This window comes from Ricinus communis, chromosome 10, assembly GCF_019578655.1.
Source record: "Ricinus communis isolate WT05 ecotype wild-type chromosome 10, ASM1957865v1, whole genome shotgun sequence".
Taxonomy (NCBI): Eukaryota; Viridiplantae; Streptophyta; class Magnoliopsida; order Malpighiales; family Euphorbiaceae; genus Ricinus; species Ricinus communis.
In genome coordinates, this window is record NC_063265.1 from 5730039 (window position 1) to 5753583 (window position 23545).

General features: G+C 28.6%; 2 protein-coding genes across 2 annotated transcripts; both read right to left on the bottom strand.

Moving 5' to 3' along the window:
* Window positions 1–6349: 6349 nt before the first annotated feature.
* Window positions 6350–10078, bottom strand: LOC8269392 (glycerol-3-phosphate 2-O-acyltransferase 6). Its single transcript, XM_002531304.4, has 2 exons — window positions 9307–10078; window positions 6350–7428 (listed from the first exon to the last, which is right to left on the bottom strand). Exons 1-2 carry the CDS (start codon window positions 9922–9924, stop codon window positions 6562–6564), a joined length of 1485 nt encoding a protein of 494 aa, XP_002531350.2. The 5' UTR covers window positions 9925–10078; the 3' UTR covers window positions 6350–6561.
* Window positions 10079–20120: 10042 nt separating this feature from the next.
* Window positions 20121–21958, bottom strand: LOC8269391 (probable aquaporin PIP1-2). The gene is made up of 4 exons (XM_002531303.4): window positions 21419–21958; window positions 20844–21142; window positions 20582–20722; window positions 20121–20475 (listed from the first exon to the last, which is right to left on the bottom strand). The coding sequence occupies exons 1-4, from the start codon at window positions 21750–21752 to the stop codon at window positions 20383–20385; spliced, it is 867 nt and encodes a 288-aa protein (XP_002531349.1). The 5' UTR covers window positions 21753–21958; the 3' UTR covers window positions 20121–20382.
* Between the last annotated feature and the right edge of the window lie 1587 nt (window positions 21959–23545).

The following is a 23545-nucleotide window of genomic DNA, read 5'->3' on the forward strand; positions in this document are numbered from 1 at the left end:
GTACTTAATATATATATTGGCAATTTGATAATATTATTGTATGATTATTTTATTTATTTTTATATTATAATTTTTATGTTATATATAACTTAATTTATAATAATATTCGTTTGAAATTAAGTCTTACTTTTATTCTTATAATATTTCTATTTACATTTATATTAGTCAGTTATAAAATTCATATAATATAATCTTATAAAAAATTTATATTTATTATATACTAAGACAAATAAATATATATATATATATATATATATATATTATTTATCAATTTTAATTCTGTATTTATTTTATTGTATTAATAAGTTCTCATACGTTTATATAATAATTATTTTTTAAAAATCATATTGTTAGAGTTCTTGCTATCTATTTATTTTTATTATTATTACTTTTTAAATAGAAATATCATAAGAATAAAAGTAAAACTTATATTTATCATATGCTAAAATAGATAAATATATATATTTATCAATTTTAATTTTATATCTATTTTATTGTACCAATAAATTAGCAATTTAGTATGCTCTTAAAAGAATACAGTGAAGAAGCGCTATTGAGACCATTTTTATGTTACAAATTGAAAGTTAGAGATGGTAGCAAAATTGATATAAATCTTGGACACGGTTTGTGTTAATTATCATAAAATTAAACTTGTCTGGCTTTACATTAATTTTTTGAAAGGATTAAGGGTTTGTTCGGTTCATTAGTTGTGTAAAGGGAAAAAAAAAGAATCTTAAGAGGAAAATAAGAATATTTGTTTCCATTGTTTAGGATGTTTATTTCAACGGTGAAAAGAAAAGAGAAATGTCATATATTATTATCTTAACTTTTTTTTGTTTTCAATTTGAAGAGAAATCTTAATTTATTTCCTTTTTTTTTTTCTCTCTACTTTTATTCAACCAAACAAAGCTTGAAATAATAGAAAGGAACATTTAGTAAGGAAAAACAGAACCTTTCTTCTCAACAGTGATTAAATTAAATCGAAAACGTAGAAAAAAAAAATTTTAAATGGGCCTAATTTCCATTTCTTTAATAGTAAGTCGAGCAATTATATTGGCTGTAGGCTTGCAGTATACATTTTATTTATAAAGAATCAACTACTATATGTTATAGACAAATAAATGTCCCCATTTTGTAGTTGTGGGACTAAATTACCCTTTCAAGAAAATTAATCACTGCCACTTAAAAATTGTTGAATGATCTTGTTCCTGACAACCAGAAAAAGGCTGCTCTGTTTTTCGGATCTGGGATTTTCTTCTATAACCGACAGAATGCATGCTAATACCTTTTCCTTTTATTCTTTTTATATTTTATTTTGCTTGTTTCTATTAGTCCCAGTAATCCTTTCCCCATGGCAATTTGTTATAGTCGACTTTTCTACATCACAAAATATATACCCCAGCCTCTGCTGTTCTGTTGATAATTTAATGGTAGCAGTAAACTTTAATTTGTCGGTATGAGACCCATTTCAGTATCTGGGTCGTTTCTCAAACTTTAAAATGTCGATCAAAATTAACTAAAATAATAAAAAAATTATTTTATAATATAGTCGTAGCGATATTTTATTTTGAAATGAGCAGTTTATATATAGTTTCATAATATATTTATCTTGATTTTTTTTAGTTAATATATGAACGGATTAATAGATCATATTCTGCACGATGAATAATTATTTTTTTATACATATTATAGAAAAAGAACTTCACCTAATATGAGAAAAGGTGATCTGAGTTGGCGAACCAATAAATTTTGAGTTGAGAATTTCTTACTCTCCACATAAAAATACAGAATCAAACTAAGGACCATTATGGTATAATTCTGGGAACAAGTAGGAGGGTCAATGGGAGGAACATCCGCGCATTTAAGGAGCACATAGAGCAAAAGAATTAAACGCTGCCAACAAAACTCACGAGAAGGCCAAGCTGAAAGGTTGGATTTGTGATGCTTAGCATTAAACACACTCATCCCTGCGGCCTGCCCAGAGATGCGACCGAGTGTGCGTGGCAGCTGGGCATCAAAACAACCTGTCACCCGGACGTTGTCGTTCGTTTAGAGGCCTCTCAGTTTCAATGGTTGCGGGCCATCTCTGGCTACCCAGGGACCATTCCTACCCCAAAATTGGTGTACTCGAGTTGACTAATTGCCGATTCCCCAAAGGTTATAGCCCAGTGCTATTATATCATCATTATTTTCTAGTGAATTTCTCAGCACCTTCGCACAATATGCAATATCATAGATATTTAGGACCATATTATATAGAAAAAAATTATAAAAATACATTTTTTTTATTTTTTATAAGAAATACAGTTTTAATTTTTTTTTTCATTTTTATTGTGTAAAAGTATTAAAAATATGATTTTTTAACCTTTTTTTTTAAATACGGTATTAGTTATTTCTTGATTATCTTTTGAAAAGTAAAAAAATAAAGAAAAAAATTTAAAAATAATCACACCGTATTTTCTTAAAAAGAAGTTAAAAAACAGTATTTTTTTTAAAAAAATTACAGTCAAAATAATGTTTATTATTGATTTTAGTATATTTTTAGAAAATTGTGTATTATTTAATCAGAGATAGCTTTAATCGTTGGTCAAATTAAGAGGGTGGCTGTGGACTTGAGTCATGGCTGCTCATTGTGAGTTGGGCCATTTAATTCAAAGCCCATGTGGGCATGTCCCTTGTTGAATCTCTGCCAAAGTTTCATAGCACTAAAATAATATAGGGTTAAATATTATTCATTTTATACGGGTTCACATAATATATGAGTCAGTTTTTATAATTTTTTATTATATTAATTTTTTAAATTTTAATAAAATTAATTATTATCCATTTCTATGTTTCTGTTATAATTCAAGGATTAAATGAGTAATTTAAGATTACAATTTGATTGTTAAATTTATTATCAAGTATTAAATTCATTCAAAATTAATTTTATTATCAAATTAGAGTAAAATTTTATTTTTAGCAAAAGTTAGTTTTAGTGTTTAATTAAAATAATAAATTTAATATTTTCTTTACTCTAATTTTTTTATTTTTAATATAATTTAATTGAAGCAATTTAAATATTTTAAAACTACTTATATTTATAATAATATTATTAAATTACTATATAATTTAATTTTAGTTATTAATATAAAATAAATATTTCTAGTTAAAAAATCAATCTATTATTATTTTTGTTATATATTATAGTTAAACTATATAAAAAATAAAAAATAAATTAAACAATAATCTCTTAATCTAGTGAAATAATCTAGACACCAAATTGATAAATTCACTATCAATGAAGAGATCATATTAATTTTGTATGTTAAAAATGAAATATTTTATCAACTATTCAAATGAGATTAATACGAATAAATTTTTTATTTTTAATATAGTTTAATTTTAATGTCTAGTAAAAATAATTACTTGTAACTATTTATTTTATTTAAAAATTTAAAATTAACCTACATAGTAATTAAATAATATAAAATAAAAAAATAAATATTTTTAATATGTTTAAGTTTTCTTAGAATTAGATTATACTATAAAAAATAAAAGATATAAACAAGTAAAAATCATTTTAATTAGATACTAACATTAATTTGTGCTAAAAATAACATTCTATTATAATTTGATAATAAAATTAATTTTGGATAAGCTTAATATTTGATAATAAATTTAAGGATCAAATTATAATTTTGAATTATTAGTTTAGCCCTTCAACTAACAGGGAGTAATAGTGAATTTTATTATAATTTAAAAAAAATTAATATAATAAAAAAATATAAAAAATAAATCATATATCAGATTAAATTACAAGGATTAAATAATATTTAATCCAATAAATATATACATCTTGTAAAATGAGAACTTTAAAAGGATCAGGAAGTGCCATTTTATCATATTCCCCGTTTGTTTCTTAAAATTATAATTGTCACTTGGATTACTGAATTATTAGTCCATTCATTGGATTATATGATGATTTGGAACTAAATTAAGGGGGTGTTGTCAGCTGTTTGTATTACAAAATTAGTTTTGGGTCATTTCTCAAGCTGATAATGTAGGTACACGGACAAGTCAACGTGCTAGTAAATGTCCAACAAATTGGGCCTTAACCAATTTTCCAAGCATTGCATTGCTGTGACAAATAGTAGTCAATAAATTACTTGTAGAACAGGTATATAATGCTGCTGATTAACATGTCACTCACTACCTATTTATTATAGCATTAGTTTTTGTGTGCGGGTATCATTAGCTACCTTACTAAACTAGATCCGTTCTGTATATCATAATTAATAGAAAAATAAAATATATGTATGAATATTTTATATTTTAATATTAGATGATTGACGCAGATTTTTTCATTTAAAACTAATAAATATTTATCAATTATTCATCAATTTAGTATATAGATAGTAACATATAATAATTTTAGATAAAAAAATTTCAACATGAATAATGCAATTAGGTAAATCTGAGTATCTTTCAATTATATCATCCTTCAATCTAGTGGTGGGAACTACTTCATACACAATAAAAAACAGCAATTTAGCTACTACACTGAAGTAGTTGCTATTTAGTTATCATTTAGCGACTATTTTGCTTTTATATGGAGATCAAAGAATTTTCTTTTAAAAAATTTGTGATTATTTTGAAGTTAATTATATAGCTAGTGGTCGCTAATGTTTCTGTCACCAATATTTGGCGAGGACAACAACGACCAATTTGAAACCACAAGTATAGTTGCTAATGTGAGTTATAATTATTTGTAGTATAGTCTTTATTTTATAATAATAAAAAATAAAAAATATAATTTTATAATGGATATTATGTTACTAAAAGAATTAAATATAGAAACAATTAATATAATATATAAAGTTATATGTATTTAAATTTATAATAAAAATGTCTTAAACATACTATAAATTATATATTTTTGATTATCATATATTATGATCTTATTATCTGTATTAATTATATTATTTAATATATTTATTATATATGAATCTTTTATTAATTGTATATCTTTTAATATATATTATATTATTATGTTGTATAATATATTTTTTATTTACATATTTATTTATTATTGTATTTCTATTATTTTTAAATTTTAAATTTATAAATATAAATATAAATATATATAATACAATGATATAATAAATTGATATAAATATTTGAATAGTATAGCTGCCACTAGTATGATTGACGAGCACCACTTTGGACAGCTTAAAGACAATACCTCGCAGTTAACGCCTCAGTTGCACGAGAAAGACGAGCGGATTCAGCAGTTGGAGACCACTGTGCGCCAGTTTGTGCAGGAGTTGACCTAAGCAATATGTCCCCAACTTCTCTACCAGACTCCAACAATGACCGGCAACAAGATCTACATTCTAGCTTTTTTTTAATATTTTTAACACTCTCTCATTGTTCATTCAATTTGTAACATGGAATTTTGTTATTTTATTATCTTCAGGGTGTTTGGACTTAACATTATAAATTTTTCAATTTAAATTACATTTCTTTTATATTTCGTTATTTTATAATTTAAAATCTTACCTTTCATTATATATAATTTTAATATATATAACTTAAAGAACATAACATTAATAAAATTAAATATATTAAAAAAATAAATAAAAATTAATATAAAAATCTAATATAAGTTTAGCTATCACATGCTAAGTGGTTTGACATGGTAGCTATACAAAGACCACTTGACGACCACAACTGATTGAAAGTTAAAATTAGAAATCAATTGGTTAGCAATAACTTCTAAGTGGTCTAAAAATTAAATATTCTTTAGCGACTACAGCATGTGATCTTTAAATTAGCTACCACACAACAATGGTCGCTAGTGGTAGCTAAATGGTCTCTAAGTAGTCTCCTACGTCTGTAAAATAGTGACCAACATGAGACCAAAAAAAGACCACAGTCGCGATAGCTAAATAGAGACCACATGTTATACCATATACCATACTGTAATAGCTATTTTTGTAAGCGATCAAAATATCAGTTTAGCGAGCACTTAAAGCCCACATTTGGTGGTCTCTAGACTGCCTTTGTTTTTAGTGAGCAGTGAGTAGTGATCCTTGGAAATTGGCATGTGAAGAAAAACAAAGAGAATTATTCATTTCAAGGGAATCCAGCAATTGTGACAAGGCAGATCATTAGTTTTTAGAGTGCAAACTATCTAAAAGTAAGACAAATAAATGAACATGATACTAAGGAAATTCTGCCTGATCATAATAAATCTTCACATGTTCTGGTGTCTTAGATGTATTCAGTCAGCTCCAATATAAAAGAACGGTGGATTAATACGTGCGTCACTTAAATATGATCTAATACTAAAAATGAAATTAGTAGATTCACATTTGAATAGATAGTTATATTTCCAGATTAATTAAGTAGGAATTAATATACATAAAAGGTTATTCGATGGTAAACATCAAGAAGATCAATAATAGATTAAGAGCTGTTTCAAACATATGAAAACAATAACGAAAAATCATAATTCTTTTTTGGTTTGCAATTTTCGCCAATCCTGAAGCCTTATTATTTTCCTTTTCTCCTTCTATTTTACTTTTCCTTCTTAGATGGAACACGACCGTCTGTACCAGCAAGGATAGCATACTTGTCCTTCCTTGTCAAATTAGTACATTCAAACCCCAATGTACCAGCAAGAACCCTCTGAATGTAATTGGCAACTTCGATCGACGATTTACCACCTTTGCAAGTAAGCTCTATAGGCAACTGATTCAAGAATGTGATCTCATAGGTTGGCATTGGATTCATGAACACAAAATAAGGGTCCAATAATTTATGCCCTCGGACAGTCGTGCCGTGGAAAACTGTTTGCTTGGTATTGATAGCAACAGGCACAATTCTGTCGGTAAGTTCAGCAAAAAGGGCACTAAATCTCAAAAGAAATGGCTCTCTACAAGTTGTTCCTTCAGGGCAAATGACCAAGTCACCTTCTTCTAATAAACGCTTAATATTAGCAGCATCTTTCTCTCTTTCTCTTGATAATGCGACTGCTTTGATTGGCGATATGATTTCTGTGAATTTGCTTATGCTATATGTAACACAACTGATCTTTCTGCCTAAGGCAACTGCTGTCACTACTGGGTCTAAAACAGTACGATGGTTGCATACAAAAAGGACTCCACTTTGGCCTTTTCTTGGAGCAGGAGGAGGGGTGCCCTTAACTATAACTTTAATTCCAAGAATTTTGTAATTGTAATAGGCAATTCTTTCAGGTAAAGGGATATTAAGGTATACCCTAAGGATTGAGAGAATTATACCGATTGGCATCCATAAAAAGGTCAAGAGGGCAACTAGAGGTGTTGGCCTTTGAACTAACCGTCCTTCATGGAATATTACAGGGCTTAGAAGCTTGTTTCTTGGTAGTGGCTCACACTTTGTTCTTGGCACCATATATCCTTCCTGCAATTTACCCAAAACAGAAAAGAAAATCATGTCAGAATTAGAAGAGAACTGATACAATTTCTTTTATTAACACTATGAAATTAATGTATATTTATTTTACCGGATGGTTGTAATTATGTGTTCGTCACGCTAACTTTTTTTGCCAGCCAAATGATATGTGCTGGCTAAATTGGTGAGATTGATAGAGTGGACAGGGATGAAACTAATGCAAGCTATCGTATACTTAAATCAATTAAATGAAAGGGGACCAGTTCTTAAAGATTTTCAGTTAACTCAAGCTCATATCTGACTATGAAAATGATGTACTTAGACACATCAAATAATAATTAATTTGATACACAGTCATGGATGTGCACCCATGAATCTAGTTCGTTTAAAACAAGTTAGAAAAGGCACTAAAATGTAATATGCATATGCTTTTTATATAAACTTTAATTGAGTCTCTATCAAATCAAATATGATATTTCTGTTAATGTACATTAATAATCACTTATTTTCTGAAAAAAGAATTTGAATTAGAAGTATTTAGTGCCAAATATGCACTCTATACAGTAACATCTCTATGCATATATATATATATATATATGTATGTATGAATTTCTGATATCTAAATTCTTTTTAACATGTGTTCCTTTATTTGGTACATAGTTTTTTATTTTGATATGTGTATTTATTTTTACCGTATGTAATTTAAATTTATATGCAATTTTATGATTTTTTTACTAATTTATTAATTAATAAGTATATTTTTAATTAAAAATTGATTCTAATCCTAAGAAATAATAATTTAATAATAATAAAGTAATTTTCTAATTAAGTAATGATTATCTTAAAAAATGATATATGAATTATATTTTAATATTATATTAACTAATAAATTAATTTTTTTAATTAGATAATGATTAAAAAAATATTTTAAATATTATATTTACTAATAAATTAATTTTTAATTATATATTGATTTTTATCTAAAAAATAGTAATATCAATTATACTGATAGAATTAATTTATAATATTAGAATTAATTAATAAATATTTTTTAATTTTTATATTTTTACTAATAAAATTCTAAAATATTAAAAAAGTTATGAAGAAAAATTAAAAATATCTAATTTATTATTTTTTTAAAAATATGATGAATAAATATTAAAATTTCTATTAAATTTTATTAATAAATTTAATTTTATAATCATATAATAATAACGATTATGCAATGCATGAGTAAACGACTAGTTATTTGCTAATTTCATAAGTAAAATTTGATTTTTTTAATGATATTTTCTGGATTCCAACAATAAAACCATGAAAAATAAAATCCAACAGAATCGATTAGAGAATTTAGCAACATGATTAAATTAGGATTCATATGTTTTACATGGTGTTCATCATTGCGGTTACATCAGTTGAATTATAGAGTAGTTTAGACATGAAGAACGTATGGTCAGCTTTTCAGAACAAATGTGAGAAATAAATGTTATTTGTGCTTCACAACTAAGGTCACTAAAAGTAGAAGTAATAATTAATAAATAATGGGCTAATTGCAGGAAAATGGAAGTAACAGTAGGAAGTGGTCCTATGTTCTTTGTAAAACCAGAAATAGTATTTAAATAAAAAGTTCTAGAAATCAGAAAGCAGAAAAAAATTCATGAACAAAATAGTGTTGCCATTAACATTCTCACCAAACATGCAATAAATATAAAAGAGTTAAATGTATAAATTGACGGTTGGTAAAGTACTGCCTAAATTAAGCTAAGAAACAGCTCAGACAAAATTCAGAACTCCATTAACGAGCTCCAGCAGAAGATAAAGAGAAATTAAAAGCGTGGCACGTGGTAATAAAGCAGGATAACAACAAAGATAAGATGATTATCTAACCTTGCAAATAGACATGAAATTGTGGTCAGTTTCTCGGTCTCCAAGGCCTAAATCTGGCAAATCAGCGCCCAGTTCTTTTAAAATGGCATCTCTTTTATGTTCAGCAACAAGAATTCCAGGTTTCTTGACGAACCCAGTTGCCTTTCCCGATTTTGTAACCTCTAGTTCAGTGCCAAGAACTTTGTCAGCACCTAAAAAGGTCTTAACAAAAGGTTCAACCATAATCCTAGGACTGGCGGTGACAATATATCTTTTCCCAAAAGAATTGAACACTCTCCAAGTTTCAGGATGGACATCATCCGCGTAGAATCTAGGCAAGACAGACCGCGAAACAAGCTCAACGTCCCTTATTTTAAGTCCTGCAAAGGCAATAAAGATGAAGGTTTTGATAGCTATTGCCTCTGATAAAACCAGGTACGTAAAATACACGAAAGGAACAGATGCTAAAAGGAGTATAGCTCTTAACACGCTTCCAGCTTCAAGTGCAACGAGCAAGAAGTATGGAAAAGCACTTGATGAAACAAGAAGTGTGCCGTCCAGGTCTGCAGCCACCGTCTGATTCGACCGTCCCTCGGTGCTGCATTTCTTGATTGACTCGAAATGCCGATGAGCCCCCATGACCAATTTGATAGATTAAGGTGTGAGTTTTGGGAAGCTAGTAGCAGTGGGAAATATGTGTTATGGAGGGAGGGGGAGAGAGGAGAGGAGAGAAGGCTTTATAAAAGAAGAGGAGGGGAAATTTGCATTGGAGTGTTTGTGAGCATGAAAATATTATGCGGTTGAGAAAGAAAGGAAGACTATAACTACTAATATGACCATTTATTACACTACTACTTTTGTAGATCGCAAGAAATAATTGATTGGCACTTTAATATACGTACGGGTTGGATGATTAACGTGGAAATCAGTCATTATTTATTAGTTAATTATTTGGGTATGAAAGTAAAACCATACTCTTAATTTTTTCTTTTTAATTTTTTGACAAGTTAGCCAATGTTTTGATTTAAATATATTTGATGAGAGATTTTAAAGGATTTATGAATTTAAATAAAATTTGTTTTTAGATGTGAGAAAAATTATGGGTAAAACCCATGGATTGCTATAAATTCTAACTAAAAACCCACCTCCTATAAATCATTTTGCCAAATCTAATCGATTTCTTCGAATTCTATTGCTCTTAATTTCAATAAATTGTATACATTGTTATGATTTTGAAATTTCATGAATTTTCTTAGTATTTATGGATTCTGTGAATCCATGAATTTAAATAATGTCGGGCAGGTGGGAAATTACCCACTAATTTTATTTTTTCAAGAATTATTTATATGCATTTATAATTATTGTAGGTAGTCTTAATTGCTCCTTCTAAGATAATATTTACTGTTCTTTTCCTTTAAGAATTTGAGTTGCTTACCTTTTTGTCCTTTGTATAAAAGTCAAAACATTTTTTATTTTGGTAAAAGGCAAACACAGCTCAGAAACAAAGATGAAGGAACAGAGCTAACTCCTAAGAGATCTCTTAAAACATTTTTAATAACAATTAACTAAAACATAAAGAGGGATGTTTATCAATGTTATTTATTTGAAGTACTTAGTTATCTAACGATCTATTTATCTCAAATTTTTCTTGCATAATTTTTTAGTATGTAAGCTTAATCTCTTTAATTCTGAATCTTGCTTCCATTACTTATTTTGAAACTTTAATCAAAACAAAACCTTAAAACAATAATTATATTCTTTAATATGCTTCTATGTTTATTTTTATTAGCCAGGTCTGATTTATAATCCACTTGGGTTAATGCAATTAATTAAGACCCATGTTTTTTTTTTCTTTCTCTTATTTTATGGTTATATATATATATGTATTTGAGGTATACAATAGGGCAGTTGTAAAGGGGGGGTCTGAGTGGTTGGAAGTCGATACCAACACCCACATTACATTGAATTAGCCTACTTTTTAGTTTTTGGGCGCCGGCCGCCCCTCCTTTTTAAAGCTCGGTTTTAATCCTCTCCTTTCTTTGCCGAAATTTTGTTATTGCTTTTCTCAATCTAAGTAAGTTCACAGTGCACCCAAAAGAATTTCAGACTAGACCACATCACAGGCTACGAAATAAAACCTCATATCCAAACTCAGACTCTTAAATGAAATAAAATGTACACTTCTTTTTTATGCTTCCCCTAAACTTGGTACCCATATTTTATCACAATATAATTTCATAAGATATTATTAATGGAGTCAAGCTAAAAGTGTTTTACTATTCTTAAAATTAAAAGGTATTGATTATTTTTAGTATGGAACAAAAGTCTGATAGACAAAAATCTAATTATCTAGTTATTATTAGAAAAAAGATAATATAAAAGATAAAGTCTTCTTGTGTTTTTATTTTTATTATTTTTATTTTTTTATATCTAACAGTGAACTTGAAAATTTGAAAAAAATATAATCTTGTGCAGAGCGAGTCTCAAATTTTCATTTATATTCAATTATATACAACCATGAATTATTAATGCGTGTAGAACAATTGAGTAATGTACCAATAAAATATTGCTAAATCTTTTTAAAAAATACGATGCTTTTTTCCTACCTATTTTAAAGACTTTTGCGTCCAACAATATAAGCTTGAAATCTACTGGTTAGGAATTAATAAAAGAGTCTATGTTTTTGTTCAATGTTACTGTTGTCTCCAATAAAATATCTTCAGCCTTTGGAAGACAGGATGCAGCAAATTAAAAGGGTTCCATCAAAATCTTTGAATTTCTTTATAGAGGTCCATTTACTTGACTCAGGGGCCAACCCTTTGCAAATTTTATCATAAAACCTACATAAAAAAATCTACATTAGATATAAATAGTATTGGTTCATTATAATCAACCTATTTAGTTTATATTTCTAGTGACAGAACCTAAAGTTAAAGTTATTTACACATTAAACAATACAATTAACATTCCGTTTTTCATTCTCTTTAATTAATCTTATCCTCCTCAAATGTCTCTTCTTGTTTTGCTTCTTGCAAAAGTTTCTAAAGGGTAGATATTCACATCAACCAAAAAGGGAATAAAAACACACATACAGACACTCTCTTGCTTGATAAGAAAGAGGTTAGTTGAAAGCAATTAAAATCTCAGGTCGGCCGAAATTATTCACAGATTAAACTACTTGAATGACAGTAGACTCGAGATTTTGTTGTTGCAGTTAGGAACTTTATGTCTTTTGCTTCTCATTTCTTTCAGTTTAATTCTTTTTCATGAATTGGACTCCTCACATCGCATTTGATATATTTTATGTCTTTCCTTTGGAAAAAGTTTTCTTTTTTATTTTATTTTTTTGGTAATTTTTTAAGATTCAAAGATTTGAAGTTTATCAAATCTTGAGTTTGTCATGAACCTACATATGTGTAAGATGTGAAATTTAAAAGAATTTGGGGTTTTATGCATACTAATAGTGAATATGTTCACTTGATATAAATATAAAGGAAATGAGATTATAAAGATTAATATACTTAATAAGATACCAACTACATAAAAAGAAAGTAAAAGAAAATTTGAGAAATTCAAAAGCCCACGCATGTATTTTAAGAAAGTATTATTTTTAAAAAAAGTATAGCAAATATGTTAGAAAAAAGCGATTTTCCTACTTTTAAAAAAATTATGAGAGTCAACATACTTATATTTTGAAAACTTTTGATAAATTATCTTATGAATTTGCACTTTTATATTTTAATATTATGCATAGCAATGAAGAGCGCAGAAAATGAGAAGGTATTACAAAAGGAAGGAAAGAAAAGAGAGGAGAAGAATTATGCTAATTAATAAATAACCATTAAAAAAAATCGAAGTAGATTTAAATTTTTTTATTAAAATTGAAGAATAAAAGAATAATTTGTTAAATTTTAATTTTTTTATGAATTGAAACTCTTTTACATCATAACTATATAAGGCTAGTCGTTTATCCGTACGTTGCACGACTGTTATTATTATTTTAATTATAAAATTAAATTGATAAATATAATTTAATAAAAAATTAATATTATATTAATTTATAAAATTTTAAAAAATAAAAAAAGTAATTATTTTTAAATATCTTTATTCTTTTAAAAGAATAAAATTTTAATAATGCAATAATATAAAAATTATTTATTAATTAATTTTAATATTATATTAATAATATATTAATATAATTGATAGTACTATTTTTTAGATTAAAATTTTTAATTTATTATTGATATAATATTTAAAATATAATTTAAATGTTATTTTCTAGATTAAAATTATTATTTAATTATAAAATCAATTTATTAATTAATATAATATTAGAATATAATTAATATGCTATTTCTTATGATAGAATTAATATCATTATCTGATTAGAAAACTGTTTATTCGTTAATGTAACATTTAAAAATAATTAATATGCTATTTCTTAGGATTAGCATCAGTGTTTAATTAGAATGTAACTTATGAATCAATCAATTAATTAAAAAAATGACAAAATTATATATAAGCTTGAATCTCGTATGTCAAAAGTAAGTGCACATGTCAAAATAAAAATCTTATATATCAAAATTTAAATATACATATTAAAAAGAAATTTAGATTCTAGAAATTAATATTATATATATATAAATTAACTTAAATTATGATAACAATTTAAGTAGAATAAGGAAGGTAAAATTAGTATAGTTTCAGTCACAATACCAATCGTCCTATTCTAATAAAGAAAAATTAATATTTCTCTTACCACTTTGAACTTTTATACTAATCTCATAATTATAATAATTATATTTTTAATTGTTAATTTATTAATTAGTATTATACTCATATATTGTGAAATTTGTAATAAATATAGACACTGCGAGATCAGTTCATAATAATTAGTAACATCTATTTTGTGTGAAAAGAAAAACTTCTTTGATAGGTACTGCAGGAATTTAATTTAGTATTTGAAGTGTGCAATATTCATCCAACAAAGAAAAGTAAAACAATTTTCTGTCGTAGGTACTTTGGAGGTGGATGCCTTTACAATGTGTTGATGATGAGAAAAAGATATCCAAACTAAGCTTGCAAGACATTGTTGGTCATGCTTTTAATTAGGTTAAGTTACCAGATTAATAGGCAATTGAGGATTTGCTTCTATGAAAAGGAGGCAGGGAAGTAATCCATAGATACACCTTCTAATACGGCTACCCTGTTATGATTTGGAAAACGACTGTCTATATTATAATCCGGCACAAGCCCACAATTCTTATTCAAGTCCACTATAAGATATATGCAATAATATAAACTCAAATCGGAGTTAACTTGTTTACATTATACCAAAATTGAAATTATCGCTATAATTATCACAAAAGAAAAAAAGAAAAGGACCCTCATCAATCTTAGCATTAACAATAGTTTGAAAAGTCCATGTATTTGTAGTACTAGGGTCCTTGTATGTGTTAACTAACTGGCTTATAAATCTTTAGTTAGTAGCATTATATAAGAAACAAAAAATTGCTGCAATTATAGCTAGCCGTCAATCGATAATTTAACAATCAAATAATTATTCCAAAACTAGGCAAAAGATTAGGGATTAAGACTCCTTTATATCTCTTTCTAAGCACAAATGAACAAAAAATCAGCACAGATTAAGATGGTCTAATCTTAACTTGAGTAAGAAAATGGTCCTGTTTTTTTGATATTCTTGCTTGGCTAATTTCTTTAGTATCCAAGTATTGGGTAATGCAATATGAAAGTCGCATTCCCAAAATGAATGAGCCTTCATTAATAGTTGTTATGTCGGTTCATTAGAGCATATAGTGAAGGGCACATTACCATGATGCTCTTGCACCTAATTAGTCGGTTTCTCCAAGACATCATATTTAAAAGGCTCAAAGAATTTGATTTACCAAAACACAATAATAATAATAAGCTACTTTACTTAGTTGCCGCAATTATTCTGTTGATGGGTACTTGGGAGTTAGGTCTAAAGTGGCCACAATTCTGTTAAATGAGTATCGAACCTGACAACTAATCACATCAAATTTTATAATCTTTCCAACTAGTCGCAGTCTTTGTTGTGATGGATAATTAATCACCGAATCTTCCTATCAGTCCATATATTGCTCACAAGCTCTTTCCTTCTTTGCATATTACTATTATACCTTCACTTCTTCTTATTCTTCAAAACTTTAAATTAACCTAAAGAATGGTTTAACTATTTTCATTTTATTTCTTTTCCTGTTCAATGGATTAGATTTCGAGGAGATAAGCCTTGCCAAGGGATATTAGGATGTAACTTTTTGCTTTTTGTTTGTGATCTTTAGCTTTTTAGCCTCCTTTGTATCAAAAGAAATGGATTAACTTAATCTTTTTCTTTTTTTCTTTTTCTATACTTTTAAAATTTAAATACTATTTATCCCATGAAGTTTGATCTAATATATAATTCGATTCCTATATTCTTTTATTACATTAAATTTTTTTAAAATTTTAAAAAAATTTCACCTATTATTATCAAAAAAGAAACTATCATTTACTTTTAAAAGAATATAAGAACATAGTATTTATATATATACAATAATAAATCATATTACTGTTAAAAGAACATAAGAAACTGTCATTTCTTGAACTCCATAAACAAAAAAATAACAAAAGAAATTAACAAATTGATGGAAATGTTATGCCTTTTGAATAAATATATTGTGTTGAGAGAAGACACTCTCGCCTTCCAATAAAGATGAAGCTTTCCTCTTCTTTAATTTGGGCACTGATGGCAGACGCAAGGGGACGAATTCTCGGTGGCTGAGATCACAGTGGAAGGGAGAGCTCAAGCTGGAAATATCAATATATAGTGTGGTCGAATCGTGTATAACTTATTAATTAGAGTTGGCTAAATTTTTAAGAAATCAAACTGCCATTAACCACATTTAACTTTGTATTTTTTTATATTACATTACTTATCTTTTAACATTTAAAAATTACGATTTTTTATTCTTCTATTTTATAATTTTATAATAAAAGCCTTTTTTGTCATAGTTTTGTTAAATAATATTAATTAAGTTTGATTTTATATTATTTTTCTCTGATTTATGACGTAATATATAAATTATTCTCTATATTTTATTTATTGCTCTAAAATTTCTTTGTGTATTGAAAGTCAATACAATTAAAAAATTAAACTGATTAAAAAGTATAATTTGATTTTCAATCTTCCTATCAAAGTTACAATTCTAATTTAACAATAATAATTTGTAACAAAAATAATAATAAGAATAATATCTATTTTATTTTGATAATTCAAAATTAAATTATATGAATTTTAATATTTTGATAAATATAAATACTTTTAAAATGTTAAGATTTTACTAGAATTTAATTTGTTAGAATTTCGAGCAAATAAAAGAATACTAGTTAATTATTTTTGTATAGGCATTAAGTTGATTTTTGTTAAAAATAGAATTTTATCTTAATTTGATTTAAAAATAAGTTTAGAAGAATATGATACTTAATAATAAATGAAATGACTAAATTAAATTTAATTATCAATTTACTCTTTTGACTATTGACTTTGGATGAAAAAGGTAATGGTTAGTTTTCATAAAATATAATGGGGTTCTAATACATACTATAAAGAACTATTTGTATATTGTACCAAAAAATTGGAGGTAAATAGTATAAAACTAAATTTAGTTAATAATTATTTAACGAAAATACTGATGAAAGGGGTATTTAATATAAAATATAAAATAGAAGGATGATAAAATATAATTTTAAATATTAAAAGATAACTAGTATAGTATTTTCATAGGACAAATAGTAATTACCCCTTAAAGAATAGAATAACTATTTCAATATTGCAATTATTTTAAAAATTAATTTAAATTTGAATAAAAGTTTACTATTTTTCAATCATATAATACCTATTATACGTGAATTAAAGAATAATTATTCGCACTTTAAAAGATAACATTTATTTATTCTATGTTAAATCCACTGCACACTATTTTCTATTCCATCATTTTTATTCACCACCCATCACCAATGTTGCTATTATCAAAGAAATGAAACCAATTCTCACTCTATCAAACTCTCTTTTCTCTTATTCTTTTACTTTAGGGTTTCTCTTTGAGCGGTTGCTGATGGTTTTCCCCATTAATAGCCTCTTCAATGCTCATTTTAGCTTTTAGATTATAAATACATCAACATTTTTCCTCCCCCAAGCCTTAGTTCGAATTTTAGTGCCCCTAAATGGACATTTTGCTGATATTATGTTATTTTTTGTTGCAAGGTTTTATCCATCTTGCATTTTCCAGACCCCAAAATGCAATGTCGTCCGCCTCTCAATCTTATTATCATTCTACAGGAGTTCGTCTTTGGACGAATGTGGGCAAGGGAGAGGAAATGATGTTGAGGTCTTTGTAGAATGAGGGTAAAATCCAATTCTTTCTAGATCGATCACTTATGCTCTATTTCACTATTAACAGACATTGTGAGATGGTTAGACTGTTAAAGGTGCATCGAGCTATTCCTACAATTTAGTTTGTTGCTGATGGTTGTGCTTAACTTATTCAAACCTTGTTACTTTGTTGATTTGGCTTTAGGATTAATGATACTCAAGAGATTTGGTACTTGGGAAGGTTCTAGATCATAGTCTCTAATCTCCATTCTCGATTCTGCTAAAGGGGGACCAACAAGGACATGTTTGGTAGAAAAATAGTAAACCAGGGATCAGTTTGTTATTTTTCAATTGTTGTAGGCCTTAGAGCCATTTATATCTCGAGCATAAAGCTCGGTCTTTTGGGTTTATTGGTCTTGGACCCATGTTTTAAACCCTTATATTTGTAATGTTGGTTGGGCCTTTGACCCTTGTCCTTGTGGTTTAGGTTGGCCGAGATCTATCCTTTGCATCCAAATCTTTTTTGTATTTTCTTTAGGCTTTTTAGCCCATTATTCCAACAGTTCTTTTTATTGTTCAAACAAATTTGTTAAAGAAAAGGAAAAAAAGAAAAGCATAATGAAACTAAATCAACATTACCCTAAAAGCAATTCTTTTTTCTTGATTCTCAAAGGATTTATTGAAGCCTAAAAATCTCAACTTTAATTTTGAGACAGAAAGTTTTCTTTAGAAATTTCATAATTTTCCTTTGGTCCCTCTAAATAAAAAAAGAACATCTTGTAAATCAAGTCTCTAATGGTCAAAAAGAGAAAAATAAGTGCCTTTGTGAATTGGATTCTCGGATCTCAATTTGGATTGGGAGATCATAGACAGCTCTTGTAGTGGCACGATCTTATATTGAGGGATCATGGACATTTCATGTCGAGACATGACATAACACAGATATGTTCAGCTACCTATGATGAAATTCTCAACTCTCACATGTATTTAATTATTTGTTAGAAAAAAGAAAAATTTCTAACTTAATATTTAAATCAAATTGAGATATGCAACAATTGTCAGACTAAATTTATGAGTATTATATATAATTTTTAGGATTTTTCATATATTAGTGAGCATAATAAGAATTTTTACTAGAATACTATTATAATACTTTACTTTTATAAACTTTTTCTTTAATTATAAATACTTATCGGTATTATTTTAATTAATTTTTTACTTTTATGTATTATTTTATTAGTTTAGATCGTCAATGAATTTATATATAACTTCTAATTATTTATATAATTAAATTAAAATTATATAAATAAATCTTCTAGTTATAAGTATCCATAATCAAATTATAAGAAAATAGATGAAAGTCTATAACATATAAGAATTATGTAATTTGTTGGTGGATACTATAATTAGCTAATTCTGTATAAATTATGTTCATAATTATTAAAATTAAAATAAAATTAATTATTATGTACTTATAAGCTATCATATTCTTGTAATGCATTAAGATAACACCATAATCAATTATGTTTAAAATATTATTATTCCATGTCTATCCAGTTGTTCCAAAGCTTGTTCTTTGAGTTAATTTCAACTATTAATTTTAACTTTAAAAGCTAGGATGACTTGAACATAATTGAATGATAATTGAGCTGTATGTATTGTTTATGATTATTACTTTGAAAATCACTGGCATCTCTTTCTAGATTGCCCTTATACTAGTGAGTATTGTCATTCCTTGTAAGGTGTCCGAAAGAGACTAGTGAGAAATTGGTCACTGTGTTAGGACCCGGAGGAATAGCAAGCTATGGAATGGTACAGTTGTTGCACCTGCAATGGGGTTCCATTTCTTTGATATGGGCAGAACAGTAGGTCTTGCCATAGTTCTCAGGGATTGGAATGGTCAATTTGGTGGCTTGTGAATCACTTACAAAAGCTGTTCAGAATTCTGTACAAGAAGGTGAGGTACTTGGATTATGTGAAGCTTTTGGACTTAGCAGTGGATCATGTGGATATCAAATTGGATGCTTTGTTATCATTGATAGATGTTCTTTTGTTGAAAGTAAATAGAGATTTCTCTATTTCTTCTGTTAGGCCACAAGTAAATGTGTTTGCTCATTCCTTAGCAAGGGTGGCACATTCTCTACCTTGTCCTTTTATTTATTTATTTTTTCCCTCATTCTTAGGAGACCATGTGTTGTATAATCTTGTTCATTCTTCTTAATAAAGCAATACCATTATTTTTAAAAGAGAATAATCCTAAAAATTTAAATTCTAAAATATGTATTAATCTAGTTAATGGAACGTTCATTATCATTTTTTTCATGGGTTAAACAAATTACCCGTTTTAACATGTCATGTCCTAAACCTCTCTGTCCTATATGTTCAACTATTTAGTTTGTCATGTCATGGGCAGAACAAAAGAAATCTGATGGCATATGGGAAATAATCCAATAATAGAAATCATTTATTCAGATTATACTTGGTAATAAGAACATCTTTTAGCTGGGATTTTGCATATATAATACAGCAAATCATGGGAATGGAATATAACAGTACCATCAGCCATTAATTCATCTTTTTTTCTTAACCATTTGCTTACTTAAACTTTAAAAGGGAAAAGTAGAGTAATTCAAACAGTAGGGCTATTTAGAATCTCAGCTGATGGATTAAGCCATATAAAATATCATAGTTCATGAAATCTATTATCATTTAGATTGGAAAGGAATGGCCCTGATCACAATCTGGTGGTATAGTGCTGCAAGTGCTGCTCCAATGAAGGGTCCTACCCAGAAAATCCACTGCGTTCAAAACAATTTCAAACAGAATATGTTACAATATCTTTTAAAATCTTTTAAGATAAAGTGAGAAGGTTATCTTAAAAAGAAGGATGGAGGCTTAATTTACATGATCATCCCAGGCCTGGTCCTTGTTGTAGATGAGGGCTGCGCCAAGACTTCTAGCTGGATTAATCCCTGTTCCTGTAATTGGAATGGTTGCCAGGTGCACCAAAAATACTGCAAACCCAATTGGTAAAGGAGCCAAGATCTGTCCACATGCATCCAAATTTATACATGTCAGCCAATTAAATTACAATCAATGATATGAAGCATCATAGGGAGAAATGATAGCTAAAGATCGCGGTAAAAAGAATATGAAAATTGCTTACAGGAACATGGGAGTCTCGCGCATTACGCTTAGCATCAGTGGCAGAAAAAACAGTGTAGACAAGGATGAAAGTGCCAACAATCTCAGCACCAAGTCCATCGCCTTTGCTATATCCTGAACTAACTGTGTTGGCTCCACCACCAAGCCTCTCATACTCATGCCCCTTCTCTAACGCCTTCACGACACCAGCACCACATATTGCTCCAAGACATTGCATTATCATGTAAAACACTGCTCTTGTTAGAGACAGTTTCCTTGCCAAAAACAGCCCGAATGTCACTGCTGGGTTAATATGACCCCCTGCAACATCAGACCCCATCGCAACCAATAATTAGTCCATTCAAAACTGTGAAACAATAAGGGTTCGAGCTGCCATGCCTTTATAGCAAAATTATTTTGGTACTTCAAGAATCTTTAATTAAGAATGGAGCTGTTAGGATTTGAATCTTCGACTGCCTGGCCTCCTGTCAGGATCTAAATCTATGATTTCCAGCACTATGATGCAGACACCAAAGCATTGTGCTACTAGTCCTATGACAAAATATGACATACATTTCAAAAGAAAGTTTCAAATACCTGAAATGCCAGCAGTGCAGTAGACCAGAGCAAATATCATCCCACCGAAAGCCCAAGCAATGCCCTGAATTCCCACAGTGGAACACTTGCTAGGAGATTTAACCACACCCATCACAGTTAAAACCGTAATGTAAAGAAACAAGAACGTTGCAACGAATTCGGCAATGCCAGCCCTGTAAAAAGACCAGGATGAAAGCTCTCCAGGCTCAAAAAGTGGAGCTGGAGGTGGTTCACTGTAGTCCTTGACATCTTGGGTTTGAGCAGCTGTTCCAATAGGTTGCCTCTCCCCATACCTGTTTGCGCCAACACTCACATCTTCTTCTCTTCCCTCCATTGTGTATGGAATTACTTTTGCCTAACTGGGTTTGAATTCGTTAACCCCTTTTTGAAAGCAGGAGCTGTGGATTGGATCAATTGAGAGGCTCACATCACAAGTTACGAGTTTTGAGGAGTCGGGTATTTGTAGCGTGCATTAGGGACAAAGGTTATGTAGGTGAGATAAATTTTTCCCTTCACATTTTGTCATTTGATTGGGAGAAATATTGGAATGGTGCATTGTCGTGACATATGACCGACCAATTCATGTAGGCCTTTTAAATAAATGGCTTCTTCTTGGCTGGATATCATGGGAAAGATTTGAGTGTCCATTCTTTTCTCAATTATCATGTGTAGTTTTCACTTTTTCCTGAATGCATTGAATTAAATCTTGGCTTTTAATAAAAGTTTCGAGTGTCTCCCTTTTTCCAAGAAATGATGCAGCCTACGAACACTGCCAACAGATTCGAAATTAATGGTAATGGCAGTGTAGTGTACTTGATTAATAGAAAATAAGGAAGCACGCGACGCACATTTCTAGCTTTCTTTCTCTCTTTTTCTTTTTTTTTTTTTCTAAAAGAAATTCCTCTACTTAAACATATGGCTGTAGGATTACATTAAAAATATTTCCAACACTAAGGATTTCGATTGAGCAATTTTAATTGTATATGCACATTGCCAGCCACCAAATCTGATCAAATAATTTTGTCGACTGGATCAATGATTAATATACAAGAAAATCAATGATCTTGAAATAGCTATTTTATATTGAATCTCGTTAGTGAAATCAGAGAATTAATTTCATACATAATTCAATTAATTTTTCTAAAAAGTATCAATTTTTTTAGATAATAAATAGTGTTAATTTTTCTAAGATATGATTAGATTTAATTAATTAAGATTGTTTGTTTGTTTGTTCGTGTGAATTTTTATATAACAATGATGAATATTTGTGTTACAAGAATTCTAAGTTTATTACATCTTGTGATGGAAATATATACATGCTGGAATTCTGAGTCTTCTTCCTAACGGATACTTCTGAGTTTTTGGGGAAAATGTGGAAGTGACCTTTCCTGCCTTGCAGGAAAGGATGCTCCCTTTTCTCCTTGGTCAGGGATGAAAGGTCTGCACAAGCAACCTAGCTTGTGCAGCCTCTGAGACAAAAAAGAGCTGTTATTTTCTGTTTTCTTCAACACTCCCCCTTAAGGTGGGTTCGAATAAGTTTATCGAGCCCATCTTGCTGAGAATAGAGTAATGAGTCTGATTGTCGAGAGATTTTGTGAATATGTCTGCTAGCTGATCTTGACTCTTAATATAAGGCGTTTCAATTTCTCCTTTCTGGACTTTTTCTCTGATAAAATGGCAATCCACTTCGATGTACTTAGTTCGCTCGTGGAATACTGGATTGGACGCTATGTGACGGGCAGCTTGGTTATCGCAATGCATTTTTATAGGTTCTTTGCTTTCAATCTTTATATCCTTGAGAACTTGTTTGATCCAAATGAGTTCACTAGCTGTGGATGCCATTGCACGATATTCTGCTTCAGCACTTGATCTAGCAACCACACTTTGTTTTTTACTTTTCCATGTTACCAAGTTTCCTCCGACAAAGACACAGAAACCAGTGGTTGACTTCCTGTCACAGCTTCCAGCCCAATCTGCATCAGAAAAACCAACTATGTTAGTGGAGTTGTTTTTCTTCATCCAGATTCCTTTACCGGGAGTTCTCTTGAGATATTTAAGGATCCGGTCTATGGCTTCGAGATGGCTGGAGCGAGGAGCATGCATGAACTGACTTACCATACTAACTGC

Coding starts and splice junctions, on each gene's coding strand:
- LOC8269391 (XM_002531303.4), bottom strand. CDS start 21,752: ATGGAGGGAAGAGAAGAAGATGTGAGTGTTGGCGCAAACAGGTATGGG. Junction 21,143..21,418: donor CTGCACTGCTGGCATTTCAG/GTATTTGAAACT, acceptor CTGATGTTGCAG/GGGGTCATATTAACCCAGCA. Junction 20,476..20,581: donor ACCAGGCCTGGGATGATCAT/GTAAATTAAGCC, acceptor TTTTGAACGCAG/TGGATTTTCTGGGTAGGACC.
- LOC8269392 (XM_002531304.4), bottom strand. CDS start 9,924: ATGGGGGCTCATCGGCATTTCGAGTCAATCAAGAAATGCAGCACCGAG. Junction 7,429..9,306: donor ATTTCATGTCTATTTGCAAG/GTTAGATAATCA, acceptor GGTAAATTGCAG/GAAGGATATATGGTGCCAAG.